Raw genomic sequence first — 27,045 nt, forward strand, 5'->3', positions numbered from 1 at the left:
CCTTCAGTTTCCGCGTTCTCCCTCCTCTGCAGCCCCCGTCACACAAACGTCAGGCCTCTGGAAGTCCTGCTGCACGCAGCTCGCGGCGCTCTGTTCCTCGCACTGCTCTTGCTTTCTGCACTGGAGACGGTTTCTGTTGCCGTGTCTTCAGGGCCGCTCTCCTCTCTTCTGCGGCGTCTGGTCTCCCGTGCACGCCAGCCAGGCTGCTTCTCGTCACAGATGCCGTTGTTTCATCCCAGGAAGTTCTGTCTGGGTCCGTTTTACATCTTCCCTGTCTTCACAGGGCATGTTCAGTGTGTCCTCTAACTTTCTGAACACATGAAATGTAGGTTGTAACTCCTTTAATATCATTGTTTGTGAATTCTGATAATCTTTATTAGTTCTAGCTCAGTTTTTACTTATTTATTTTTTTGAGAGAAGGAGAGAGAGCGAGTGGTGAGGCCAGAGGGAGAGAGAATCTCAAGCAGACTCTGCACTGAGCATGGAGCCTGATGCGGGGCTCGATCTCATGACCCTGAGCTCGTGACCTGAGCCAAAACCAAGAGTCAGACACTTAATTGACTGAGCCACCAGGTGCCCCAATTCTCGCTCAGTTTTGATTGGGTAATTTTTATCCTAATTTGGGTTGTATTTTTCTGCTTCTCTGCTCTCAGTATTTTTTATTGGATTACAGATATTGTGAATTTTCCTTTATCGAATGCTAAATACTTTTGTATTTGATAAATACTCTTGAGCTTTGGGAACAGTTTGATCCTTTTGGATCTTGCCCTTAAGATTTGTTGGATGGGGGGCGCCTGGGTGGCTCAGTCGGTTAAGCGTCTGCCTTTGGCTCAGGTCATGATCCTGGGGTCCTGGGATCGAGCCCTGTGTCCAGCTCCCTGCTCAGTGGAGAGCCTGCTTCTCCCTCTCCGTCTGTCTGCCACTCTGCCTACTTGTGCTCTCTATCTCTCTGTCAAATAAATGAATAAAATCTTAAAAAAAAAAAAGATTTGTTAGATGGGACCAGATCAGCTTTTAGTCCCCACTGACAAGACCCCTTTGTGTCCTCTACCTGACATCTCCCGAATTACGAGGTTTTCCATTCTGGCCTGCGCAGTGGGCCTGTTTCTGGCCTCCTATAAGCACTAGGGACTGTTCCAGTGGCTCTTGCCCCAGCATTGGGTACTTTCCTGATCAGTCATCTGCTGGATCCTAGAGGGGACCCTCTGTAAATGAACAGAGCTCCCTTTCTGTTCACCTTGTCCTGTCTGGTGCTTGGCTCTGCACACTGGAGCTTCCTCAGTCTTGGACCCCCAGCTCTGTCTTCTCCATCAGGGGTCCCCTGTGCCCCATCTCCCTGCACCGTGACCGGAGACGCACTAACTGCTGTAAGCTGGGGCAGTTGCAGGGCTCCCTTCTTTTGTTTCCTGCCCCTCGGGATCACTGTCCTTTGTTGCCTGACTTCTATTGTCTTGAAACCTGTTGTTTCATATATTTTGTCAGCTTAAAAAATTTTGTTTCAGATGCCTTTGTTTCTGGTCACTGTTTCTTGACTCCATGTTGGTCAGAAGTAGACGTCTTTGCCTGCTGTTCATGGTTTCTGGGCTGCTGAAGTCCTCCACCTAGGGCTGATAGTCCCGTGGTTCTGAAAGTTTTCCCGGCTGCCTTGTGCTACCGTGATTCACTAGACATGCTCTGTGTTTTCGTGACTTTGAGTTGGGCTCATGCTCTCTGCTGGAGCGTATCTCCCCTGTGCACTGCATTTATTTTACTTTGAGATGGATTCTTTTTTTTTTTTTTTTTTTTAAATTGCATGGTTAAGAACAGCCAAGGCAGTTTTGAAGACGGAAAGCGGCTTCACCTTTCCTGATTTGCAGATGTATAGAGTTACAGTAATTAGAACATTGTGGCATTGGGACAGAGACAGACAGATAAGAAGATGCAATAAAGAGTGTGATGGATGGACAAGTTATAGATGAGTGTGTGCTTTACTATTATTGTCGTAACAAATTACCATAAACGTAAAGTGGCTTAAAATAGTACGAACTTACTGTCATACAGTTCTGGAGGTGAGAAGTCCAAAATGGGTCTCTCAGGCTGACGAAGAGGTCTTGGTGGGGCTGGTTACCTTCTGGAGGCTCCGGGGCAGACTCTGTCTTCTTTCCAGCCTCTAACGGCTGCTGGATCCTTTGGCCCCTTCCTCCCTCTTCAGAGGCACCGGGCAGTTTCCAGATCTCTCTCTGACTCTGATCTCCTGCCTCCCTGTCACGTATAAGGACTGTTGTGATTGCGTTGGGCAGACCCGATCATCCAGGAGTCTCCCCGATGAGCAGCCGTTGTTACAGGCTGTGCAACATCATTACGTTGACGGGTTCTGGGGATTTCTGGGGTGGGAGCATTGTTCTGCTTACCAGCAGGAGTAGGGAGGGACCAGTCGCTTAACCGTGCGGGAATGACTGTCCATAAGGGACATATAAAATTAGATCCTAATTTCATATCATGTGCAAAAATAAATTTTGGGTGGATTATGAAACAAAACTCTAGAAGTGGTAGAAAACTCTAGAATTAGAAGATTAGAAGGAAGAAAGATTGTAGGAATAGCTGCTCCAGATCAATAAGAAATAACGAAAATGGGACAGAAAAATGGGCAAAGCACATGAACAGGGGATTTCCATGGAAGAAGCCAGGGTGGCCAGTGAGCAGGAGACAGGGCTCGGTGTCACCAGTGATTGGAGAAATGCACAATACAATGAGGAACCATTTCATTCCTCCCCCCTCCCCACTACTTGTCTTATAGCACGAGGTCCACGAGGATGCTCGCGGGGAAAGAGGGTCTTACCACGCCGGCAGGAATGCCATGCCGACAGATGCTTTGAGGAGCAGTTTTGTAATATTTAGTTCATACCCTGTGACTCAGAGGTGCTGTTTCTAGATGCCTGCAGAGACCAGCTGGTTCCTCAGTGCATGGTGGCCTGCCCACTCCCCCTGGGGGATGGAAAACAAGCTGGTGTATTTGGACGACCAGAGGCCGTACAGCAGTCAGAATGAACCAAGTAGATCTTGGCATGGCCTCGGGGATGAATCTTCAAGACCGCGTGTGGAGTGAAGACGGCAAGTTCTGGAAGGAAGCGTATGACGTGGCAGTCTTCCGTAACTTTGAGAACAGTCACGTGTATCGTTGACGGGTGTGTGTGTGCTGATGGGATGACCCTGGACCACTCGCTGGCTGTCTCTGTTCCTCAGTTTTCTCAGCTGTGAAATGGGATGCAGCAAAGGCCTGAGTAGGAAAAAACAAAACTTGAGAAACCTTAGAAAAAAAACTGGAGGATATTTTCATGACTTTGGGGTTAGGAAAGCTTTCTTTCTTTCTTTTTTTAAAAATTATTTTTTTATTTTTTATTTTTAGAGATTTTATTTATTTGAGAGAGAGTGAGTAAGCACGAGCGAGCATGAGCAGGGGGAGGGGCAGAGGGAGAGGGAGAAGCAGACTCCTCAATGAGCAGGGAGCCTGATGCAGGGCTTGATCCCAGGATCCTGGGATCATGACCTGAGCCAAAGGCAGATGCTTAACTGACTGAGCCACCCAGGCACCTAAAAGGAGATCCATTTTAAAAAGAAACAATAAGGGTGCCTGGGTGGCTCATTGGGCTCCTGGTTCAGCGGGGAGTCTGCTTGTCCCTCTGCCTCTGGCCCTCCCCCTCCCTCTGCTTGTGCTCACACACACACACACACACACACACACACACACACAGTCTCTCAAATAAAGAAAATATATATATTTTTTAAAGACAATAAACAAACTACCAAATATTTTAGGTAGCAAAAAGAAGAATGTACCATGCTGGTGCGAGATGTGGATACTGGGGAAGCTGCATATCTGGGGCAGGGAGTATATGGGAATTCTCTGTCCTTTCTGCTCAGTATTGCTATGAATATAAAACCGCCCTAAAAATAAATCCTATTTAAGAAAAGAAAGAGATAGAGGGAATGACTTGTGGGAAACTTTGTAGTTATGCCCATCTTGATTTGATTCACTTGTGTTCAGGATTTCTGTCTGTCTCCATAATTGAGCTTCCTCTGTGGCAGAGGTCAGCAGACTTCAAGGCCAGATAGTAAATATTTCAGCCTTTGTGGGCTGGATGCCCTACCGCAACTCCTCTCCGGTGCTGTCTGGTGAAAGCCATACAAACGAGCTTGGCTATGTTACAATAAGAGTTCATTCACAAACACAGGTTGTGGGCTGAATCTGACGGGTGGGCCGTAACGGGCGGATCCCTGATCTATAGCTTTCTTTTTTGTCATGTCTTTATCAGGTTTTCGTATTTGGAGTGTGCTAGTTTTGCAAAATGAGTGTTTAGTTAGGGCTCTCTAGAGAAACAGAACCAGTGGGCTATCCATGTAGGAAGAGATTTATTATAAGAAGTTGGCTCACACCATCCGTGGTGGCTGAGAAGAGGCTCAGGAAAGCTGCTGGTGTAATTAGTTCGAGCCCAGAGGCCTGAGAGCCAGGGAAACCCACTGTACAGATTTCGGTCTGGGTCTGAAGGCCTGAGAAGCAGGAGCATGGAGGGCAGGAGAAGATGGGTGTCCCAGCTTCATGGTCAGGCAGGAGGGGCCCAGTTTCTCCTCCTTCCACTCCTTGGTTTTATTCAAGCCCTCATCATCCCACAGATGGGATGATGCCCACCCACACTGGGGAGGGCAGACCGCTTCCCTCAGTCGGTCTATTCAAATAGTAATTTCATCTGGAATCACCTTCACAGAGACACTCAGAATGATGGTCGGCCACATATCTGGGCCCCTGTGATCCATCTCGTCTACTCGACACAAAAAATTCATCATCACAATGAGTTACGATGCTTTCTATCTTTTTCTGGGCTTTAAAATAGTTTCAACAGAAGGCAGGACCTGTTTCTTGAAGGTTTGATAAAACTTACCTATAAAGCCATCAGGAACTTAGTGCCTTTGGAAACGATTTTCGGACAATGTTAATCTTTTTTTTTTTTTTAATTTTTATTGTTATGTTAATGACCATACATTACATCATTAGTTTTTGATGTAGTGTTCCATGATTCATTGTTTGTGCATAACACCCGGTGCTCCATGCAGAACGTGCCCTCTTTAATACCCATCACCAGGCTAACCCATCCTCCCACCCCCCTCCCCTCTAGAACCCTCAGTTTGTTTTTCAGAGTCCATCATCTCTCATGGTTCGTCTCCCCTTCCGATTTCCCCCCCTTCATTCTTCCCCTCCTGCTACCTTCTTCTCCTTTTTTTCTTAACATATATTGCATTATTTGTTTCAGAGGTACAGATCTGAGATTCAACAGTCTTGCACAATTCACAGCGCTCACCATAGCACATACCCTCCCCAGTGTCTATCACCCAGCCACCCCATCCCTCCCACCCCACCCCCCACTCCAGCAACCCTCAGTTTGTTTCCTGAGATTAAGAATTCCTCATATCATTGAGGTCATCTGATACATGTCTTTCTCTAATTGACTTATTTAGCTCAGCATAACACCCTCCAGTTCCATCCCCATCGTTGCAAATGGCAAGATCTCATTCCTTTTGATGGCTGCATAATATTCCACAGACAATGTTAATCTTGAAAACAACCAAGGTTATTGAGCAGCAATTGGATTTATTCCAGAATAGCAGAGGAATTGCAAATGGGGATGTGCAGACCATGGTGAAAGCTAGGCCAGTCCCAAGAGCAGAGGAGAGCGACGGCCCGCTCATAGAGGGAAGGAGGAGGCTGGGAGGGGTGGTTTTGAGCAGAAGTTCACTGGAGTAAAAGAGAGCTCTGAGTGGCGGCTTCTCATGGGCTGCAGGTTCCTGCTGGTCCCCAGGCACGGCCAGGTGGGGGTGGGGGCACCCTGCCGACCCCCGCTCCATCCCCCATCTCGTTGGGGTTTCCTTGGCTCGTTTCCACAACCTTTAAGTTTCTGTTATGGTTTATGGCTGGCTCTATTTAGGTTTTCCATCTCAGCTCATGTTAACTTTGGGGATACATAGTCTTGTAGACAAATGGTTAATTTCATTTAGTTTACTAAGATCCTGAGATAAACTTGTATCTAACATAAAAATCCTAATTTCTATCTCTGTGTAGGTTCCCTTTGTCATCCCTGATCTTTTGGCGAGTCTCTCCTTCTCTCGGTCAGACTTATCAGAGGTGTTTCCCTTTCATCCTCTGTAAGGAATCAGCTTTTGGTTTCCTTTATTGGTTCTCATGCTGTTTTGAAGTTTCTGATTGTATCTTTAATTTTAATCTAATTAATTATAATTTAATTTTATATGAGTTTGCCTTTATTAATCCCCTCCTCTTTTTTTTTTTTTTTAAAGTTTTAAAGAAGTTGAATGTTTAGCATATTTCCATTTGTCTGTTTAATGAAAATATCTAAGGTCTTGTGGTTTCCTTCCAAGTACCTCTTTGACTCTATTTCAGATTTTTTGACCTGTGGTGTTATTTCCTAAATTATTGGTTTCAATTTCTATTTCCCTTTGACCTCGAATTTAGAAGTGAAAAAAAATAGTCTCGCGTTAAGGTATCCACACTGAACTTGTCTTGCTTGTCTTCAGAGCCCCGAGCAGGCATCTCCCTGGTGAGCGTGTACTTTCACCACCCACAGCTCTTTGGAGATCCGTTGTTTATTTCATCCTGTTGTTGGTTCCGGGGTCTCCTCCTCCCCCCCTGCCCTTGGACTGAATCAGTCCGGTTTGCCATGGTGACAGATAATCCCCAGATCTCACCGGTTTAAAACACAAAGCTTTGTTTCCTGCTGTCCCTCCCCATCCGTCAAGGGTTGGTAACAGCTCCGCCTGTTGTGGTCACAGATGGCAGGTGTCATCTGAGTTCTGCTGGCCACAGCGCCACAAAGAAAGGGACACGTCAGGGGAGCCTGCCCCATGGTCAGAGGCTCTGGCCTGGAAGTGACACACAGGACTCCTCCCGGCTCAGGGGTGGGAGCCAGCCAAGTGCCCACACCCAGTGGCAGGGGCTGGCAAGTGACCTGGACGGTGAAGAGGTGCAGATCTCTGTTGTGGGCATTTGCTCAACACTGAGCACTGTCCTAGGAGCATCTCACGAGTGGGGGCTGTGTGTCCTCCTCTTTTTGCCCCCCAGGGTCCTGGCCCAGGAAAGCACTCGGCACATGTTTGCAGAGCTGATGTAAGGCTTGGCTGCATCCTGGCACTCGAGTTCTGTCTGTCTGTCTCTCTGCCTCCCATACCCGGTCCCCTCACCATTGAGCTCTCTCATTGTTGGCTTCCTTCCAGGAAGAGTTTCTCCCTATAGCGACCCCAGGAGCTCTGAGGTTATGTAACCTTGGGTAGTTTGTGTTCAGGGGTCCCATACAAGTCCTGAGATGGAGCCCCTTCCCTCTGCTGTGTCCCCGGCCTTTACCCAAGTGGTTAAGAGCTGGGAGGGTGCTGCTCTCGGAAGAGAGTGTGGAGTCAGGGTGGGGAAGGCAGTTGTGTCACCCATGGATCGAGGGCCTGACCTTGGGATTCCAAGTCCCAGGCCGTTCCCCGGCACGCTGCTGCTTCTGCGTGTGGTGGTATCCCGGCTTTGGCCAGCTTTTCCTGCATTTCGAGATGTTCGAACCAGCGGATGTTAGCAGTCCCTGCCCCTCTGTGCTATGTGAACAGGACAAGCACCGGGGAGCCGGCCTGTCCTCCAGAAGCCCGCCCCCTCCAGCTCCACACGGGCAGCTGGGCAGAGTGGCGCCAGCGGAAGGCCGGACGTTCTTGGGCTCCGAGGCATGCTGAGGTTCGGGGGGAAGGGGCCCCTCCCCACAGAGACAGCTCACTCTGGGCTCCAGCTCGGTCTCTCTGATGACCGGGTAAGGGTGTGTCTTCCCCTGCAGAGCTTGGCAGACAGGTCGCTGGAGGGTTCAGGATCTGGTACATGCATCCTCCATTCCCCACCGCCTTTTGGGGGCCAGCAGGTCTGCACGGATGGAACCTGATTGCATTTGCTTTACTCAATCAGGATTTATCGCTGCGTTCATGTCACACCCATGTGATTGCTTTCATCCCAGGTTCACTCGTGTTTAACTGGTGATGGAAACTTTCCCTCCTTCAATATTTTACCAACTTACACGGTTCTGTTAGAAATCTTGATGACATGCGGCTGTCATGTTAAATGAGGGACTTTGGCTCTCTGTCTTTGGCTCTCTGTCATGAATTATCTTTTTTATGTCCTCTGTAGAATTAACAAGGGAGCTGAGGCCCACTCCTCACCATCTGGGAGGGAGTGCACGGAGCCACTAGAGGGCACTCGGTCTTGGTTTTTTGAAACTTGGACTTTCCGCGATTTGAAAATCAGCTGTGGAAGGGGTCTCGGGAAATATGTCATCACGGTGATTCTGGAATGCCCTGACTTAGGTTCTTGGCATGGTTGTGACCTTTCTTGTGTCAGTGCTGTAGGGATGTCCAGCAGGAGGCTCCCTGCCCCCAGGGGTCGTGTCACCCAGGCAATCATGCAGGAGGGGGTTTGAACCGCCCGGCAGGAGCCACGTGAATGGGCAGATGTAAAGGGATGTGTGCGCTCTCTTGGAGGCCGTTAGCGGTGGCTCAGAGCAGAGGTCTTGATGGGGGACAGGCCACTGCCGTGGCCAGCCCGTGAAGGTGACCCCCGCATCGGGCTTTGGTCACAGCGTTCCCCAGTCCTCTGGGGCCTGGTTAGCTGAGATAGGGCACCTTGCGCATCTTGGTTTTGGAGTACCGCCAGCGACAGGATGGACGGAACCATGACACCTTTGTAGTGACACTCCCTGTCAGCAGCGGGAACATGCATTTCTCCCATGTCCTCTCTGCTTAGGGAACATCTGGGTATGGTGCCAACTTGCATCCCTTGCACCAAAGAGCCCAGTCACTCGCATGGGTCCAGAGCGTAACTTCCCGGGTGCTGAAGTGCACGTTGGATCCTGGTGCTCACTTAGCAACACTCTGGCGACTGCTGACACAGGGGTGGCAGTGGAACCTCGGGACCCCTAGGTGTGCTTGGGACACATGTCCCTCGCTGGCCCTGACTGCCCAGCCTGCTCGAGCAGCAGGTGGCCGCGGTGGTGGGGCTTGTGCAGCTGCAGGTGTGGACACTGTGGGCGGGCCTGGGCTCGCTCTTGGGCAAGTCCAGCCCCCCGGCGGCAGCCCCCATGTGTGCTGGGCTCCCCAGGTGTCCCATGCGCAGGAGCACCTCGGCCACCTGGCTCTGCGCTCCTTCAGCACTGAGACCACAGCCACCCCGTCACTGAGCTGTCTGCCCCTTTATCTCTGCACAGATCGTGCTCATTTCCCCCATTTCCTGGGCTCTGAATCTTAGGGAGAATAACTTTTTACCCCCAAGTAAGTAGAATGAGGGCCTTTCAAATGGGTTTGCCATATGAATTCTTAGTGTCTGAAGAACCATTAAATATTGATTAATGCTTTCTTTTCAAGGCCCAGTGGGACATTTATTTTCCCAGTTTTTCTTTAAATCATGGCGACTCTGTCTTTAGTGGTGATGACCCCTTCCTCTTTCCTGCCTTTTGGTGCCGGCTGTTCGCCCCATCCTGTAACATCGCCGACCCCTCCCTTCCAGTCCGAGGCCTGAGCCAAGCGGCCGCCGCCTCTGCCGGTGAAGGTCTGACCCCACAGCTAGACACAGGCGGGTTTGTGCTGCTGGACAGCGTTTTCCTCTATGAACACCCCTCAGGCCTGTCTGCTGACTCCTTTCCTCAGTTTCCCCCCAGAATGCACAGCTGTGTTTGAGAAAAGCACTCCCAGGAAGACAGCTAGCATTTTGGGATAAAGGGCTTCGGCACTACCTGCTACCCAGGTCTGGCCCGTGGCTGGTGACGGACAGGAAGGTGGTCGCGCTGTGGGCCCCCCAGCGTTTCTAGGGGGGCTTCTGTTCCCTCCAGCCTGGCCTTCTGTTGACCTGTGTACTTGTTTCTGTATCTTTCTGTGGCCCCTGTCCAGTCCCCTCACCAGAGCCACTGTCTGGGCAGTGTAGACGGCTCCGACTTGCGCGGTCCTGCGTGGTGCGCCCTCCCGGCAGAGAAAGCACCCGGACACAGGTCTTTGTGTGACCCCCAGCGGGACGCGGACAGCCCAGATGTCGGTGACGGCAGTTTGGGCTTCTAGAAGCTAAATTGACAGAAGGGAGGCTTAGACCATTGAGCTTCTGTTGACCGCGATTTTCAGTGAGTTGAGGCTGACAGGGGAGCAACAGAGTGTCAGGGAAAATTAATCTTCAGACAGGTTGCAGACCTGCTGCAGCAGGAGCTGTGAGCTCCTTGGTCTCAAGCCATCGGTGGGGACCCTGTCTGCATGGCACTTAGCCCTGGTGGCGGGGGAACCACGCATGTAGTCCCTTCCTGCTGTTCTCGGCACTGTCTCTGAGGTCAAGGCGGGACACGGCTTCCCGGGCTCTGTGGCCCGTGGGTTGCCCAGGGCGTGTGCCAAAGCCGTCGGTCCTCTCTGCGTTTCCATGTTCTTCTGGAAACCAGAGCCCTGTGGCTCCCCAGCAAGGGGCACGTGTGGGGAGAGACTCCGGGGCCAGCGGCTGCTTAGGGTGTCTCCGTTGGCGCGGCCGAGCTGACCACTGTCACTGGTTCACCTTGTAATGATCATTAAATTAAGTTTTAAGTTCTTTTTAATTCCACAAGCGATACATGGATATCCATGCTCACTCATGCGCATAAAGGGTGAAGCGACAGCCCCTTACCCTCGCCCCCGCCCTGTGAACTTCGGTGGATTTACCTATGCTCCTGCCTCTGCTATGCTTTTTCTTTTTTTAAAGATTTTATTTATTTATTTGAGAGAGAGAATGAGATAGAGAGCACGAGAGGGGGGAGGGTCAGAGGGAGAAGCAGACTCCCTGCCGAGCAGGGAGCCCGATGTGGGGCTCGATCCCGGGACCCTGGGATCATGACCTGAGCCGAAGGCAGTCGCTCAACCGACTGAGCCACCCAGGTGCCCCACTACGCTTTTTCTTTAAACTCTCTTCCCCTTTAACATGGATGAGCGGACACAGGCAGCTTGTCCGGTAACCTGCCTTTCCCACTCTCTAACTTCTCTTGGCAGCTTTTCCATGTCAGGACGCCCCGACGGCCTGGGGTGAGCACACACGATCAGAAAGCGTGAGGCCAGGCAGGTTGGGGGGGAGCCGGAGTGACAGCAGACGACCTCAGGTTCCATTCTCCCAGGCTGTGACCTGGGGGAGTGGCCCTTGCTCTTGCGTGCGCCCCAGGTCTTCTACACGCTGCTGAGTGATCGGACGGCCCAGCACCCGTGGCAACACCGGCCCCAGCCAGGGGGCAGACGGGCCAGGCCCTGACTGAGTTGGGCACCCCCGTGGCTCATGGGCGCCCCTCCCCCCCCTCTGCTTCCCCCCAGGCCCGCCAGCGCCGCAGCAGGGGCTCGCTGCCCTCCAGGACTCGCCTGTGGGACCAGGGGTAAGTCCAGCCCGAGAGGCCTGTTTCAGAATTCCAAAATCAGTTATTTAAAGGCCCCAGGGGCAGGACACTTCTCTGCATCTTAAAAACAGTGGTATCCTGTTTGCTTTGCTGAGGCTGGGGACCGGGGGGTGTGCTGGCCGTGTCCTGTCCCTGTCCTGTCCCCGTCCTGTCCCGTCCCTGTCCCATCCCCATCCCGTCCTGTCCCCGTCCCATCCCCGTCCCCGTCCCTTCCCCGTCCCGTCCCTGTCCCATCTCCGTCCCGTCCCCATCCCCTCCCCGTCCCGTTCCCTCCCCATCCTGTCCCCGTCCCCGTCCCGTCTCGTCCCCGTCCCGTCCCCGTCCCTTCCCCATCCCCGTCCCGTCCCCGTTCCTGTCCCCGTCCCGTCCCTGTCCTGTCCCGTCCCCGTCCCGTCCCCGTCCCGTCCCCGTCCCGTCCCCGTCCCATCCCATCCCCGTCCCGTTCCCTCCCCATCCTGTCCCTGTCCCCTCCCCATCCCCGTCCCGTCCCCATCCCTTCCCCGTCCCGTCCCCGTCCTGTCCCCGTCCCGTCCCCGTCCCGTCCCTGTCCCTTCCCCGTCCCCTCCCCGTCCTGTCCCCGTCCCCTCCCCATCCCCTCCGCATCCCCTCCCTGTCCCCGTCCCGTCCCTGTCCCTTCCCCGTCCCGTTCCCTCCCCGTCCCTTCCCCGTCCCTTCCCCGTCCCATCCCCATCCCGTTCCCTCCCCGTCCCGTCCCCGTCCCGTCCCCGTCCCGTCCCCGTCCCGTCCCCATCCTGTCCCCGTCCTGCCTGGCTGTGCGGCCGGCGGCTGCCAGCCATGATTAGTGACCTTCCAGGCTGCCGTCAAAAGGCACGTTCAATACTTCTTCCCTGGCAGTATGGCTAATAGCTGAGAACCTTTCAGGGCCGAACAGCCTTTGTTTGTTCCTGAGGCACCACGGTGTGGTCTTCATCTGCTCCTTTCCTAACTGGCAGCCCCTGGTGCCCCGGGCCACGAGGCCACAGCCAGGCCTGTAGGCTGAGCATCTGGTGCTGGCGGAGCCGGCCCACGGCCAACAGAGACCGGGCGTGTTGGCCGCCGCCCGCCTGTCAGACAGCAGGTGGTTCCGGGTGCGAGGGTCTCCTGCGTGGGAAGAGAGGCCAGTGAGGCCACTGGCCCCTGGAAACCTGAGCTGGTCGTGGTGCTCGCCCGCGGTTCCGGCAGCGTCATTTTGTGCAGGGTCAGAGTTGGCGTGTCTTCTGATGACTTTGTCTGCCAGGATCACCCTGGAAAATGACTTTCTAGAAAAGTCGGGTAAATTCAGTGTCAAAGGCTGTCCCAAGGGAGCAGCTTTACTGTGCACCGTGCAGCTTGGGAACCGGCTCAGGAGCGAATGTTGTGTTTGCCTCAAGACACGTGTGTGGATACAGCCCCCAGGCTTCCCTGCTGGCCTGCTCCAGGGTTTTCCGTCCAGTAGTGTGCACGTCACCCTCAGTGTTCAGGGACCACACAGCAGCGCTGCCTGCTCCCAGAGGCAGCGTGTGGGGTCTGAGGGGAGCCGAACAGACCCCCACAGCTCTTCCCTGCCCCCTGACAATGCTGCAGGGTCCCCCGTTGCTACACACCCTCCCCCCGGCCACTCTTCCGACACCTCCTCACGTGCTGAGTCCCTCTGTAGCAGCACCGCGTTGGGCCAGCTGTCAGTGTGTGTTAGAAACAGTCCGGGACTTGAGAGGCGGGTCTTCCGTGGGGTGTGGACCCCTTCACAGCTGCATTCACTTTCCAGACATCTGCGGCCTTTACGGAAGGCTTACCTACTTACTTACACATTCCAGGACTTCTCGTTTAACTCCCATGATAGTCCTGTGATTTAGGGACTGTTTTCACCCCACTTTGCAGATGAGGAGACCGAGGTAAAGAAAGGACTCGGTGACTTGCCCTCAGTCACGCGATAATGGTGATAATAGTATTAATGGTGGAGCAGGGGTTCGGTCTTGGCTGCTGTCTGCAGACCTGGAAGGGGCCTTGCAGGTGTTCAGTCCCCGGCTGGAAGTGAAACCTGGGGAGGTTCGAAGACCAGCCGCCCCGCTGCCCATGGGTGGCGGAGAACGTGGCTTCCCTGGCTCTTCCTCTCCTCCACCTGCTGTTCCTTGTTAATACCATTTTCATGCCGATGTTACCTGTGGGAGGGGTCACAGTCTTGCCTCTCAGGACTCCAGTAACGGAGCTTAGGAGCGGCTCCGGGTTCTGGAGTGGCCGCCGGGCAGGTGGTCGCAGACCCCACTGCCTTCTGGACCGTGCCGCGTCTCCTGGCTTTGTGCCAGCGCGAGTGGGGGGCTCCGTGACGTGCTGGGCTGCCTTTCACATTCTCATGCACGCTTCCTGCCCTCTAGCTGTCGCTCTCCCAGCTGGCGGCTCCCCCACGGTCCCCCACTCGGTGCCGCTCGGCCACACCATCTTCCCGGCATCCCGACAGCTCTGCGCGCCCCCTGGCTCAGGAGGTAAGTAGGCCCACCCTTCCTCCTTCCAGGGAAGGGCTTCCGCCGAAGTCTGACTCTGTGAGCTGTGCTGGTCCTTGGTGAGGTGGCGAGACCTTCATGGGTTCTCTGTGACATGGGCGTAGGGACGGGGTGGGGGAGCCTGGCTTTCTTCCACGCTTCGGGTACTTGCCACCACTCTGTCCTGTTGGCCAAGGAGCGTTTGGTGTGGGAGCTCTTCCTGCCGTGGGGCTTAATTAGGCTTTTGCTCCACCTGACAAGACGAAGTTAGACTACCCTCAGATCTCTGTACATGAAAGGGGAAGGAAAGTTTTGCCAGAGATAGAAATGAGGTCGATCCGAGCCTCCAGCGCTCCAGGACACTCTCCTTGCCGTCAGCTGCTGAAGGAGAAGCGGTGAAGCCCACCATCCTGGATTCTGATGCATCCAGAGGGCAAAATAGGCCTATGTTTCCACTGACCTTGGGGAATTCACATAAAGTTTGGTTTCAAAAGCTGACTGGCTCACCTGCAAACCGTATGTATTTTCAGTCTTGTACTGGAAGTCTACTGAGGAAAAATAGTGCCATTAAATTATTTATTTGGAAACAGTACCAGAATATGTCTGGGGCTCATTTATGAAGAGCCTGCATCTCTTATAATTGGCAGCTGAGACATGTTGGAGTTATCTCTGGTTCTGTGGTATTCCCTTTTGAGCTGAAACAGAAAGCTAGGGAAGTCGGCATGAGAGCATTCTGATTCCCAGACAGGCTCTTCATTTAGACACGTCTTCTGCTCTGGACAGACGAGAATATTCAGGTGACGCAGGGATCAGAGGCCAGCCAGGGGCTGGGTACCAGTCTGTCTTGCGGTGTTGAAGGAGGGTTCATTTTTCTGGTCTATCAATGCGGTTTTTATGTTAATTGACGTTCTCAGACAGCAGCAGATCTCTCCCATGGTACCTGTTCATAAAATTGATTGAATTCTCACACAATTCTCATTGCTTTTTGACTCACTTAAAATATGAGATACCCAGATAAATTAGAATTTCAGAAAAGCAGTGACTTTTTAGTGTAAGTCCCAGATATTTCATGGGACATACTTACATTATACCCAAATTATTCACTGTTCATCTCAAGTGTAAAAGACACCTGGGCGTCCCATATTTTCCTTTGCTGAAGCCAGCAGTCTGACAGAGGCGATTCATCCATGGACACCCCCCCATCCCAGCCTTCTTGGTGGTTACAGGCTGGGATCCTTGTTGGCCTCACCTGGGGCTGCATTTTGCTCAGCAGGGGCTCCCTTTAGAGGGCAGGATCTCTCACCTGGAGGCCCAGCTGAGCCAGGCGTCCTTGGTCCTGGGAGCCTCCGTTGCGGATCAGCTGCGGGAGCTGCCTTTCACGCCGGTGCACACCCCGATTGTCGTGGGAGCCCAGGCCAGGAGGTGAGGGGTGGCCCTGAGGGCCCGGCACGTGCTGTGCCGTGAACACTGACTCTCAATAACAGGCTTCCCCCGGGGGCGGGGGGGGCACAGGTCCTGCCTCTCTGCCTGCCCTTTCCTGGAGGCTGGCCTCCGTGGTCTTTGTGTTTCAGCTCTGGAAGTAAGCTCTCGCGAGCCTCAATGGTGCTCCTGCAGGCTTCCGGCTTTCCCGAGATTCTGGATGCCAATAAGCAACCAGCTGAGGCTGTAAATCCTACAGATCCCGTTAAATTCAACCCTCAAAAGGAAGAATCAGATTGTCTACAAAGCAACGAAATAGTGCTACAGTTCCTCGCCTTCAGCAGGTGCGTTCTTAAATGTTCTGTCTCCGTTACTCTTTACCTGTCTTGTGCTTTCCTTGCGTTGAAGGAACTTTCACTCCTGTGTGGCTCTGAGCTGGCAGAACTCTTGCTGAGGCCTTACTGGATGAAGGAATGCTATCTGTTTTTGTTTTCAATTGGCGGGGACCCTCACACAGCCGTCTCTAAATGCAGTAAAACCGGCTTTGCCCGATCTTCTGTAACTGAATGTGGACCGTGTTATGTTGGCCAATTCTTGGTATTCGTGCAGCTTTGAGAGCAGTGTTCTCCAGCTGGGGCTCAAGTGGGTTGCTGTCTGGCGGGCTCCCCGAGGTCCCAGTAGAGCCACTCACGTGGGCAGACCAGGCAGCGTCTGGCCTGTGGTGCCGGACTCTCGAATGCCCAGGTTCTCTGCTATGGTTACTTGATTAATTGGGGGCTCTTATTGGATTCAGAGTGTCCCAGGACTGCCAGGGAGCGCCGTGGCCAAAGACCGTGTATTTCACCTTCCAGTTCTACCGCTTCCCACCCGTGACCACTCCACGCCTGCAGCTGGTTGGGCTGGACGAGACGGGCAGGACACGCTCTGGTTCCCTGTTGCACCTCCTCGTTCTCACTGACAAGGATGACTCCTCTGAAGCTGGTAAGTGCTCGTGCATCGGGCAGACGCGAGGAATCCAGCACTGAGCCTTGTTTGTAAGTTTTATTATTTACAGAATACTGTACGGTGAAAATTTTCAAGCACATGCAGAATTTGAAAGAACAGTATGATGAGCCAGTGCTCCTACCAGTGAGCTCCCTCCAGCAGCTGTCAAGTGCGTCCCCACCCAGACCCCAGGTCACTTGGAAGCAAATCCCAGACATTGTATAATTTCACCTGTGAATATTTCCTTATGTAGATCTAAAGACTAAGGAGTCCTGTTTGAAAAACATAAACTCAGTATTATCCCACTTGAAATTAATAATAATCCCTTAAATGTCATTAAATATTTAGCTGATGTTAAAATTTTCCCAGTAACTTCAAAAACAAAAATTTTTTTTGAGGATGGAAGGAGGGTTTGTTTTTTTGGGGGGTACAGTTTGTAATAGTTTGTTGAGCTCAAGTTCTCAGGCAGTGTGTAGCTGCGGATGTGACTCTTGAGTGTGACTCTGCCGCCCCCAGGCTTGGTTTTCGTGTTGCTGGTTGAAGTAGCCGCACTGCTCCTGCTCATCCTGCAGAGCTTCCCACAGTCTGCATTTGGGTTTTGCTTCCCAGGGTGACCATTAAAGTGTCCCTCCCTGTCCCGTTTCTCCTGGTCATTGGGAGTGAGATCTCTCTGCATGGTCAGAGGCTTTTTTGTGTTTTGGGCAGGAACTCTGGGGCCGGGGCTGTCCTCACCACCTCCCGCAGCTGCGCAGTGACCGGTCCCTCCTTTCTGTACCACCTCAGTGCCGTCAGGACTGTTGCCCACAGGCTGATTATTTTGCTCAAGTTTGAACAGTGGTGACGTTCTCCTTCCGGAGCTGGAATGCTTCCATAGAGAGAAACTGCCCCTCGCCAACTATTGGGTTACCTGGAGGTGTGGTCCATGTAGGAAAGTCAGAATAATGTTCACTTCTTCCCTTTTATTTGTGGATTTTCGAAATAACGAGCCAGTTCCTTAGCATCCTTTGAGAGTGGGGCCAACGGCTTTTGTTTCTGGCATTATTATAAACTAGTGGATTTACACCGCAGTGGATTGAAACATATCAAATATGTTGTTGTTTTTATCGATGATCAGTTACCTCTCTATGGCCATTCGTTGGGCTTGTAAGGGGCAGAGCTGTGAACCCTTGCTGCCTCTTCAGTAGAAAGAACAAGTGGGAAATGCCATATCCAAATGCTAATGGAGTGAAAGTAGTTTAGCAACATTAGCATCAGACAAAAGAGACAAAAGGCAAATGCGGTCCTGGGGATAAAGAAGCCTATTAAATATAATCGAGAGAATAATCACTAGGAAAATAAATAATTCTGAACCTGTGAACTTCCAACAAACAGCCTCAAAATACAAAAGAAACATTGACAGACTTTAGGAGGGGAAATTGACAAACCTATAGTCGCGGAAGGTTTGACATCCCTCTCAGTGAATTGACACATCAGGCAGAAAATAATCAAGGTTATTATAGAATATGATTTAAAAAGATGGTCTTATAAAACCTATAGAACCAATTTAGAGGATGTGCATTCTTTCCAAGCATACTTGAGAGACTCATGAGAACTGATCATTTGTGTACATGTGCACCTGTTTTAGGCCATTGCACAGGCATCACTGTGTTCCCAGAGACCCAGTATCCCATCTAACAGCCTGACATTCTCTGACGGCAACACCAGATCAGAAATCGACCACTCCCTCTCCCAAAAAGGCTCTGAACTGCCGTTTTTTTTTTTTTTTTTTTAATTTTTAAACATACTTTTAATGATTCCTTAGGTCAATGAAGAAACCAAAATAGAAATGGTTATTTAAAGCTGAATCACGAAATCATATTGCAAATATTGTAAAACAAATGAGATACAGATAAAATGGTATTTATAGGGAAATTTACAGTTTTAATGCTTGTATTGGGAAAGAAGAAAGTATTTTTTAAAATGCTGATCTAATTGTTCAACTCAAGAAGTTTGGGGAAAAAACCCAGAACAAATGCAATAAAAGTAGAAGGAAAGAAATTTTATTTTTTCAAAGGTTTTTAAAGATTTTTATTTATTCATTTGAGAGAGAGGAAGAGCACAAGCGGGGAGTGGGAGGGGCAGAGGGAGAAGCTGACTCCCTGCTGAGCAGAGACACCCCCCTCCCCACCACATGCGAGGCTCCATCCCAGGATCCAGAGATCATGACCTGAGCTGAAGGCAGACTCTCAACCCCCTGAGCCACCAGGCGCCCGAAGGAAAGAAATTTTAAAATAAGCATAAATGCTTAGAAAACAAACAACAGACAGGGTTGGCCAGTCAGCCGGGCACGAGGGGTCACAGGTACATGGGGTCTCCCTTGCCCAAGGTCAGAACCGGTACAGAGGGTCAGAACTGTTGCAGGCGCTGGTCAGCCTGCGAGAGCTGGGCGTGCTTGCTGGCGCTCACCCCGTTGGATGGGCTTTGCTGCTGGCAGAGGTAGGACCACCTGGCCGTAGACCCTGGGGTAGAGCCCTGATGCCCTGTTGCCTGAGGACCCCAGCATCCTCGCTTTCTTCAGACAAATCTGGAAAGAAGAGAGAGGGGATGCGGGCACAGCTCAGGCCCTGTTCCATCTCCCAAACCTTCCAGCTGATGAGCTGCTCTTGGCCTGGGGAGGAGCATGCGTGGGGCAGAGGGTGAGTGCGGGAGGCCCCCGGCACGGAAGTGCATGGCCAGGCCAGGAAGCTCTCCTGTGACAGTCCTAGGTTTTGTTCTCTCCACTCCCTGGGTTTCCCAACCATCCTGGGACCACTTGTCCCAAACCAACTGCCTTCCCTTTGCCGATGCTCCTGGGACCATTGGTGGACAGTTGAGCTCATGCCCCCAGAAGGTTCTGAAATGGATCAGAATAGTGCATTGACTTCAAGACTCCCGTGCACCTGTTGCCGAGAAAGTATCTCCTCTTCCATTTCCTGTTCCTAGCCCCATCTAGCCGCTCTATCCAGGGCAGCTCACCAGAGGTTCTGCGGTGAGGTTAAATAGATAGTGTTCAGGCAGTTTAATTCAAAAGGCCAGCCACAGAGAGATGCTCCTGATTTGAATATAAACCCCTTTCCATTATGAATTTCCCAGAGAGAAATTAGTCCAAAAATTAAATCTCCTTGCAAGTTGAGGTCCAAAGAAATTAAACTCCAAAATCAAATTTTGTCATTATGAATTAAAATTCAAAGTCCTAAATTCCTAAGTTAAAGTCCAAAACAAGTTCTTTTCAGTGTCTTACCCCCCTGAGATTCAGCCAAAGGTGCCCCCCACCTGGGCAGGGCTGGGCTTCCTCCAGCAGCTCCTGCTCGGGGGTCCCCATGGCTCAGCACCTAGCCTCACTAGAGCCTCACTTAAGATGTATTTTCTTTTGTTGTTGAAATATAACATGCATGCCACACAGTGTTCAGTTCCACAAGTTTTTAAAAATTAATAGATTTTGCTCTTTAGAGCAGTATTAGGTTTATGGAGAAATTGAGCTGGCAGTACAGAGTTCCCATACACCCCTTGCCCCCCGAAGCTCCCCTGTTAGCTATATCTAGCTTCACGTGGACGTTTGTTACAGTTGATGGACCAGTGTTGATGCTTTGTGGTTTAACTAAAGCTCTGAGTTCACAACAAGGCTCACTCTTGTTTGTACATTCTGTGGATTTTGACAAATGCAGAGCGTCTGTATCCCCATACAGTAGTGTAGAGAATAATTTCACCACCCAGATATGCTCTGTGCTCCATCTCTTCCCTCCCTCCCTCTCCCCTTACCCCTCCCCACCACTGACCTTTCTCCTGTCGCCATGGTTTTACTTTTTTCAGGGTATTCTACACTTGGAATCATACAGTATGTAGCTTGTCCAGACTGGCTTCTTTCACTTACCTAGTATGCATTTAAGATTCCTCCGTGTCTTTGTGGCTTGGTAGCTCATTTCTCTTTAGTACTAATACTCCACTGTCTAGATGGACATCCATTCACCTCCTTACTGAAGGGCATCTCAGTTGCTTCCAGGGTTTGGCAATTACGAATAAAGCAGTTGTAGACATTTTGTTCAGGATTTTGTGTAGACCTAAATTTTCGACTCATTTGGGTAATACCTAGAAGCATGTGGTAGGAGCATGTTTGGTTTTGTAGGAAACCGCCCAGCCGTCTTCTTGAGTGGCTGCGCCACGGTGCGTCCCCACCAGCAGTGACTGAGCGTCCCTGTGGTGTCACACGCTCCCAGCATTTGGTGTTGGCGGTGTTTGGGGTTTTGGCTGTTCTCATATGTACATAGCGGGATCTCACTGTTGTTGTATCAGTTGCACTTCCCCGATGACGTGTGAGGGGCAGCCTCCTCTCATACGCTTACTTGCCCTGGGTGCATCTTGTTTGGGGAGGTGTCTGTTCATATCTTTGTCTGTTTGTAGATTGGGTTTTCTTATTGTTGTGTTTTGAGAGTTCTCTCTGTTTTGCCTCCCAGACCATTATCAGATGTCTGCTTTGCGAATGTTTTCTCTCAGCCTGTAGCTCGTCTTTTTCGTGGTCTTACCAGTGTCTTTTGGAAGGCAGAGGTTTTTAATTTTAATGGAGTCCAGTTTATCAGTTATTTCTGTCATGGGTCATTCGTGTCTTTGGTGTTAGAGGAAAAAATTCGTCACCACACCCGAGGTCACCTGGATTTTTGTCCTCTACTTTATCTTCCAAGAGCGTCAAAGTTTAGTGTTGCAAGTTTAGGTGTTGGCAGTGTTTGGGGTAGCTTGTCCAGACTGGCTTCTTTCACTTACCTAGTATGCATTTAAGATTCCTTTTTGTGGAATCCATTTTGAGTTAATTTTTATAAGAGCTGTAATGTTTACAAAGTGAACACATCTGCATGACTACAGGGTGCAGACCGAACCCCGGTCTGCCCTCCCCCACACCCCCATCATCAGTGGCCTCCCCCTGGTGACCACTCTTTGGAATTCTGTCACCGTCGACCAGTGCACCTGCAGTTTTGAACCGAAACAGGATCATCTTGTGTGTGCCCTTCCGATTCTCCCATCTGCTCGACGTCGTCTGTGGGGTCCATCCAGCTTGCTGTGTAGCCTGTCCTTTATCCTGGCTGTATAGAAATCCTGCCTGAGTATTGCACACATTTATGCATTCGGTTGTCCGTAGACATTTGGATTGTTCCCAGCTTTTGTTGCTTTGGAGTAAAGCTGTGGTGAGCCTTCCCTTGGTGCAGCTCTGCTGGTGTTGGGTGTGTGCCCAGGAGTGAGTTGCTCTAGGGTCGTATATGTTCATCTTTAGTCAGTTTGCCAAGAAGTATTGTTCCCCCCCCCACCCCGTGCACGTCCACTAGAGTACGTTTGGTCCAACAGGAGACATGGCAGCCTCCTGAACAGAAGCTTCTGGAACCCACGGCCCTGGGCCTGGTGGCTGCCTCTGCCCGAGGCCCCTTAGTTTCTTGGTGTTCCAGTTGTGAGTAGAATTGCTTCTTGTTCCCTCCTTTGCTCGGGGTGGGGGTATAGCTCTGGAGCTTCCCCGCTGACCACTGTCCCTGCTCCTTTCAGGAGGGCTCAGCTGAGGGTGGTGGTCCCATCCTCTGCCACACACACGGTGCCTTCCTTCCTTTCATTTCCTGTGCTTTCTGGCCTGGAGTTAGGTTTTTCTAACACATTCCTCCTGATGTTTTGGCCAGTGGGACCCTCCTTAGCACGGGAGCTGGAGTCCTTGAACTCTGGGTCAGCCGAGAGGCCGCCCCCCCCCCCCCCCCCCGGTCTGGAGAACTCTCGTCCCGGGGTTCGCCGGCCCCGCTCTGGGCCCATCTGGTGCTGCCTCGCCTGCCTCTTCTGTGGTGGATCTCCTGTGTCCTGTGCATTTTCCTCCGGTCCCATGTCCCCACCCAGAGATTGTGTCTGTGCAGTTTGAAATGCTTGCGTTGACTCTTTATCCTTTTCCCTCCATCATTTGAAAGTCAGTAGCAGGCGAGGTAACACTTTCCTCTAAACACAGAACAGGCTTTGCTGAAAAGCAGCCCCCGTCATACTGAAGAGGACAGGGATCTCACAGTCCCATTCCCAGTCTTCCCGCGTACGTTTGTTATAGCTACTTTCTTGCTCCGACATCCAGTCTGGGTCCTGGGTTGTACTGGGAGTTACCGCCCCAATGTCCTTTCATCTGGAATAGTCCCCTGCATTCTCTTTCCAGTGACAGAGGCTGTCTGAAGGTGAGCTGTCACACAGAATGTTGTTCTGTGTGCATCTGACCGTTGGCCGTGGCCCCTCCGGAAGGTCTCGCACACGGGCAGTTGGGGCTAACGCTCCCTCCGGGTCTGGATTTGGTGCCAATGCTTCATGGGCTTCATGTGGCGTCCATCAGCAGTGCGGAGGTCAGGTCTCTCGTCCTTACGGTGCTGGTTTGATCTGCCCCACGTTCCTCCGGAGGAAGGGAGGCGCTTCCCCGTGGCACTTGGCACAGAGTTCTCAGGCCGTTCGTTGGCTCCGTGCGAATATCCACCCCAACAACCTTTCACCCACACTTCTAGCATCCTTGGCGGGGCTTTGCCTGGGTCGGGTCTTTAACTGGAATTTTGTAAATGGTAATTTTTCTGATTTTGTCATTTGGTTTCCCTTTATTAACAGACATTCTTCTATTAAAAAAAAGAGCTTTCCCTTTTCAACCAAGACTGAACTACATTTACACCCTCCAAAACAGCAGATGTTCGATACTTTCCCTTTAGTTTCCAGGTTTCAGAGTAAGAAGCTGTAACGGTTACTCCACTAGTGACAATTGAGATTTTGTCTGTCTGGTTTCTGTTTTCTCTTTTGAATATCACTCTGATATTCTTGTTCTACCCCCTCTGGCCAGTGGTAGCCCTTCAGGTTAACCTGGGAGCCTGGGCGTGGCCCCGCTCTCTGCACGGCCCAGTGTCCTTTCTTACCTCGGACTTTCTGTGCCTCAGACCCGGACCAGGCGCCTCCCCTGCATGGGGCGTGTTTCCAGAGACGGAGGGCTGGGGCGCTTTTGATTCTGGGTGGCATGGTGTCCAGGCTTTTCACTGGGCAGAGCTGGAGAATATAGATTCAAACATGAGTTCACATTGCTATTTCTAATTCAGATTTAGAGTTTTTTCTTAAAGTAATTGATTTGTATCTTTTTCTCCTTATACTGGAAATCGTGCTTCCTGACAATTCGTTTACTTACTTTTCCTTACAGTTTCTATAATGTACTTTTAGAATTACATGGCTAATGTTAGTACTAAGGGTACTTGTGCTGAGTGAGGAGGGTTCAGATTTCTGGTGTTCTCCCGTCCTGAGCCACATTCCGCTGGGGACAAAGAGTTGGTTCAGCGTGCCGGAATCCCTGGAGATCATTCTTTCCTCTGTGGACCTGTTGCCAGTTTGATATTCAGTCAGATGCACTTGTTTCCATTTGTTCTCACTTTTAGGTTTTCCTTCCCTTCTGATTTAATTTGTTAGAATATTTACATGGCTCAAAATCTAAAACCCTCGTGCCCTCTAGACCATGCGCCCCCCGTGCGGCCTCCTAGAGGTAACCGGGCTTTTAGTCTCTGGCCTCTCCTTGTCATGTTTCTGTTTGTTTCAGAAAGTAAGGAAATAGGTTTTTATTTCTCCTTGTTTCCTTATTCAACAGGTAGCATGCATGCCAAATACACGCTTTTTCCACGTTGCTTTGATCCGTACCATCGTGTCCTGAGCTTGGCTCCCGGCGGAGACCCCTGCGTTGTGTGTGCAGCTACATCGTAGGGCGCTGGGCGAGAGTGTTCGCTGACGGCCGTTCGGCCGCTTCCAGGCTTCGCGGTGTCAGACAAGGCAGCAGCTCCAGCCTGTGCCCCAGCCGTGTGCTCGGGGCGTTGCGAGCTATCGGATTACGGCCGTCAGCTGCCCCCCGTGGCAGCCCGTGGCCAGTCTGCTCCCGCCGCAGCGCACGGGACGGCCTGTTTCTCAGGGCCTTGCCCGCAAAACAGGCTGTTCAGCTTTGGGATTTGTACAGCTGATCGATGTGACGTGGATCTTAGTGAAGTTTTAGTTTGCGTTTCTTTTATAATGAGTGAAGTTGAGGTCTTTTATATTTGTCTGCAAACTTCTATTCATATCTTTACATTTTTCCATCCAAATTTTTGTTTTTTCTGTCCTCTTGTTTTGGGAACTCTGTTTATTAAGGAGATTAGCTGTTGCCCACGATATAAATTGCAGGTGTGTTCTCTTGCTTTGTCATTTTTACTTTGCTTTTGGTGGGTTTTGCTATGTAAAGTTTCATTTTATTTTATTTTTTAATTTTTTAAGGTTTTATTTTTAAGTAATTTCTCCATCCAGTGTGGGTCTCGAACCCACAACCCTGAGACCAAGAGTCCACTGACTGAGCCAGCCAGGTGCCCCGTAAAATTTTGTTGTTTTGTCCTCTAATATGGTGGTCTTTATTTTTATTGCTTCTAAATTTCCGAGTCCTGGGAGTCTGTGCGAAGGTGTTCACCTCCCCAGCTCATAAAGAGATCCACACACGGCTTCTCCAGGGGCTTGTAGGTTTCGTTTTTCACATGAGACTTCTGGTCTGTCTGTAGTTTATCCTCTTGTACGATGGGAGATAGGGATCCAGTTTTATTTTTTCAAATGTCTCTCCCTTTGACCTAGTGCCGTTTATTAGAAAGTCTGTCTTTTTCTTCAGTGACTTGAGAGTGGCCCTTCTCATTTACCCACATTTTTTATTACTTGGGTTTATGTCTGGATTTTATATTTTGTTCCATTAGTTCCATTAGTAGATATTTTAGACTTTCTGGGTTACATATGTTCTCTCTGGAATCTTCTTCTTTTTTAACAATCCTTTAAAAATGTGAAAGCTAGTCTTAGCTCCCAGTTGGATCGGCCCGTGGGCTGTGGTTTGCCAGACTGTGCATAAGAGCACCTGTCCACACACGGTGGGCATGCTGTTGAGTCAGAGGTGCAGCTTCTCTCTGACGTATAGGCCCCCCCCGCCGGGTGCTCTAACCTGCAGGGCCTCCTGCACATTCTGGCTGGGCTGGTTTTCTACATGAACTTGTTAGCCCTTTATGGGGGTCTGCTGAATCCATGGGTTAACGTGGGGAGAGCTGTCCTGCCAGGGACCGGGACATCCTTTTAGGTGCTCATTTCTATCTCCCTGACTTTCCAAAGACACAGAAGTGACCCTCATGCAGGTTTTGCTGTTATCCTGCTTTCTGACCAGTTAAATCTTGTCTTTATCATTACCTTCTTTTTTATATTCTCCAGTGTTTTTTTCCTGATTTGAGTTGCTTAATTCATTTAATTCTTTTGTTTTTGTGGATACAATTCATTTATTTTAATTCTTTTGTTTTTGTGGATACAAAATATTCAAGGCTATGAATTTTCCTTTGATTACTGCTTTATGCTTTGATGATTCAGATAAGTAGTACTTTTATTCTTTTCTAGAAAATCTGTTTGGATTTTGTTTTCCATTTGATGTAGAATTATTTAAAGGTAAGTTGTAAATTTATTTTAAAAAAATTGTTTCCAGTTTCTAGTTTGTTGCATTGTGGTCAGAGAATATTGTTTGCGTTATTTCTGCCTTGTGGAGTATATTTAGGTTTTCTTTGTGGCCTAGTATATAGTTAATTTTTATTAATGTTCCAGATACACTCGAAAGATACATTTGGTGTTACTGGGGAACAGTGTCATACGTACATATGTTCTACCTAATGGATTAGCCGGTCTGGCCTTCCATACCCTTGTTTATTGCCCACCTGACCTGCCTTAAAAACAAAGTGATTAGTTGGTCTTTACTATTATTATGTTTTTGTCTGTTTCTCCTTGCGTCTCTAGATTTTTGCTTTGTCATTTGGTGTGTAGATATTCCTAGCTGCTGTATATTCATCGGGCGTTGTAGACTGTAGCGTTATGAGGTGCTCGTCATCTGCGGGAGTTGTGGATGCCTTCGCGGAGCAGGGGCGTTTGTGGGTCAGGAAGGAGAGACGGAGACTGAGGACCATCCAACCAGAGGAAGAGCACCCACCAGACTTGGATGTGGGGGTGTGGCTGGACTAAGGCTCAGGAAGGAGGCCGGCTGGGCTGGGGCTCAGTGTTTATGAGGGGGGTGAGAGAGGTGAGCTTGGGGGCCTGAGCAGACCCTGGGGAGGTACCACTGCCCCTGGGATCAGTCTTGGTTGAGTAGGTGGTCAGCATCATTGCAGACTTTTGAGTGGGATGGAGATGACACAGGGTTCCCTTTGTGGATGCTTTGGCAGTGCTGTACGATGGACTGCAGGGAGCGTGGACCTCAAGGAAGGCCACCAAGGAGCCGGTTGTCTGAGCCATACTGGAGTGAAGGGGCCCAAGCCTGCGGGGGGAGGAACTAGGCACCTCCAGCATGAGAGCCCTGAGGCTGGGCCCAGACCAGGATGGCCCCCACACCCCCAAATGCCCCCCCCCAGGTACTCAGCATGCCATCAGCTCTGGGCTCAGGGTGTCACCCTGTGACCGTGAGCTGCATAGGTGGGGACCTGTCCGTCCCCTTCTCCCATGTTATTCCTGCGCAGTGCTTGGCACACATGCTGGGGGCACCACAGTTATCTGTGGAGTGTGGATTCATGGTGCGTTGAAAGGACCGGGCAGCTGAGTGGATACAGTCATGGTGTTGGAGTGGGAGGCGACCCGGGAGGGGCGTTGCAAGGGCCCGGTGCCCGGGAAGCGCTCTGGGATGATGCGAGGAAGAGCTGGTTGAGGGGAGCTGGAGGGTCCAGTTGGGACAGGCTTCGCTGGGG

General features: G+C 50.9%; 1 protein-coding gene across 12 annotated transcripts in view; it reads left to right on the top strand.

The window, feature by feature from the left end:
- NPHP4 (nephrocystin 4) overlaps window positions 1-27,045 on the top strand; it is a 115,632-nt gene that overhangs the window by 61,812 nt on the left and 26,775 nt on the right. For 10 of the 12 annotated variants that reach the window (XM_064590044.1, XM_064590043.1, XM_064590047.1 and 7 more), the window contains 5 exons: window positions 11,362-11,420; window positions 13,793-13,900; window positions 15,168-15,319; window positions 15,469-15,660; window positions 16,110-16,297. In XM_064590044.1, coding sequence (XP_064446114.1) covers window positions 11,362-11,420; window positions 13,793-13,900; window positions 15,168-15,319; window positions 15,469-15,660; window positions 16,110-16,297 — 699 coding nt within the window. The remainder of the gene's footprint in view (window positions 1-11,361; window positions 11,421-13,792; window positions 13,901-15,167; window positions 15,320-15,468; window positions 15,661-16,109; window positions 16,298-27,045) is intronic. The other 2 variants (XM_064590045.1, XM_045898843.3) reach the window with 1 other exon arrangement.

Source organism: Mirounga angustirostris, unplaced genomic scaffold (genome assembly GCF_029215605.1).
Source record: "Mirounga angustirostris isolate CCGP_5_RB_7025 unplaced genomic scaffold, mMirAng1.0.hap1 SCAF_4, whole genome shotgun sequence".
Lineage (NCBI taxonomy): Eukaryota > Metazoa > Chordata > Mammalia > Carnivora > Phocidae > Mirounga > Mirounga angustirostris.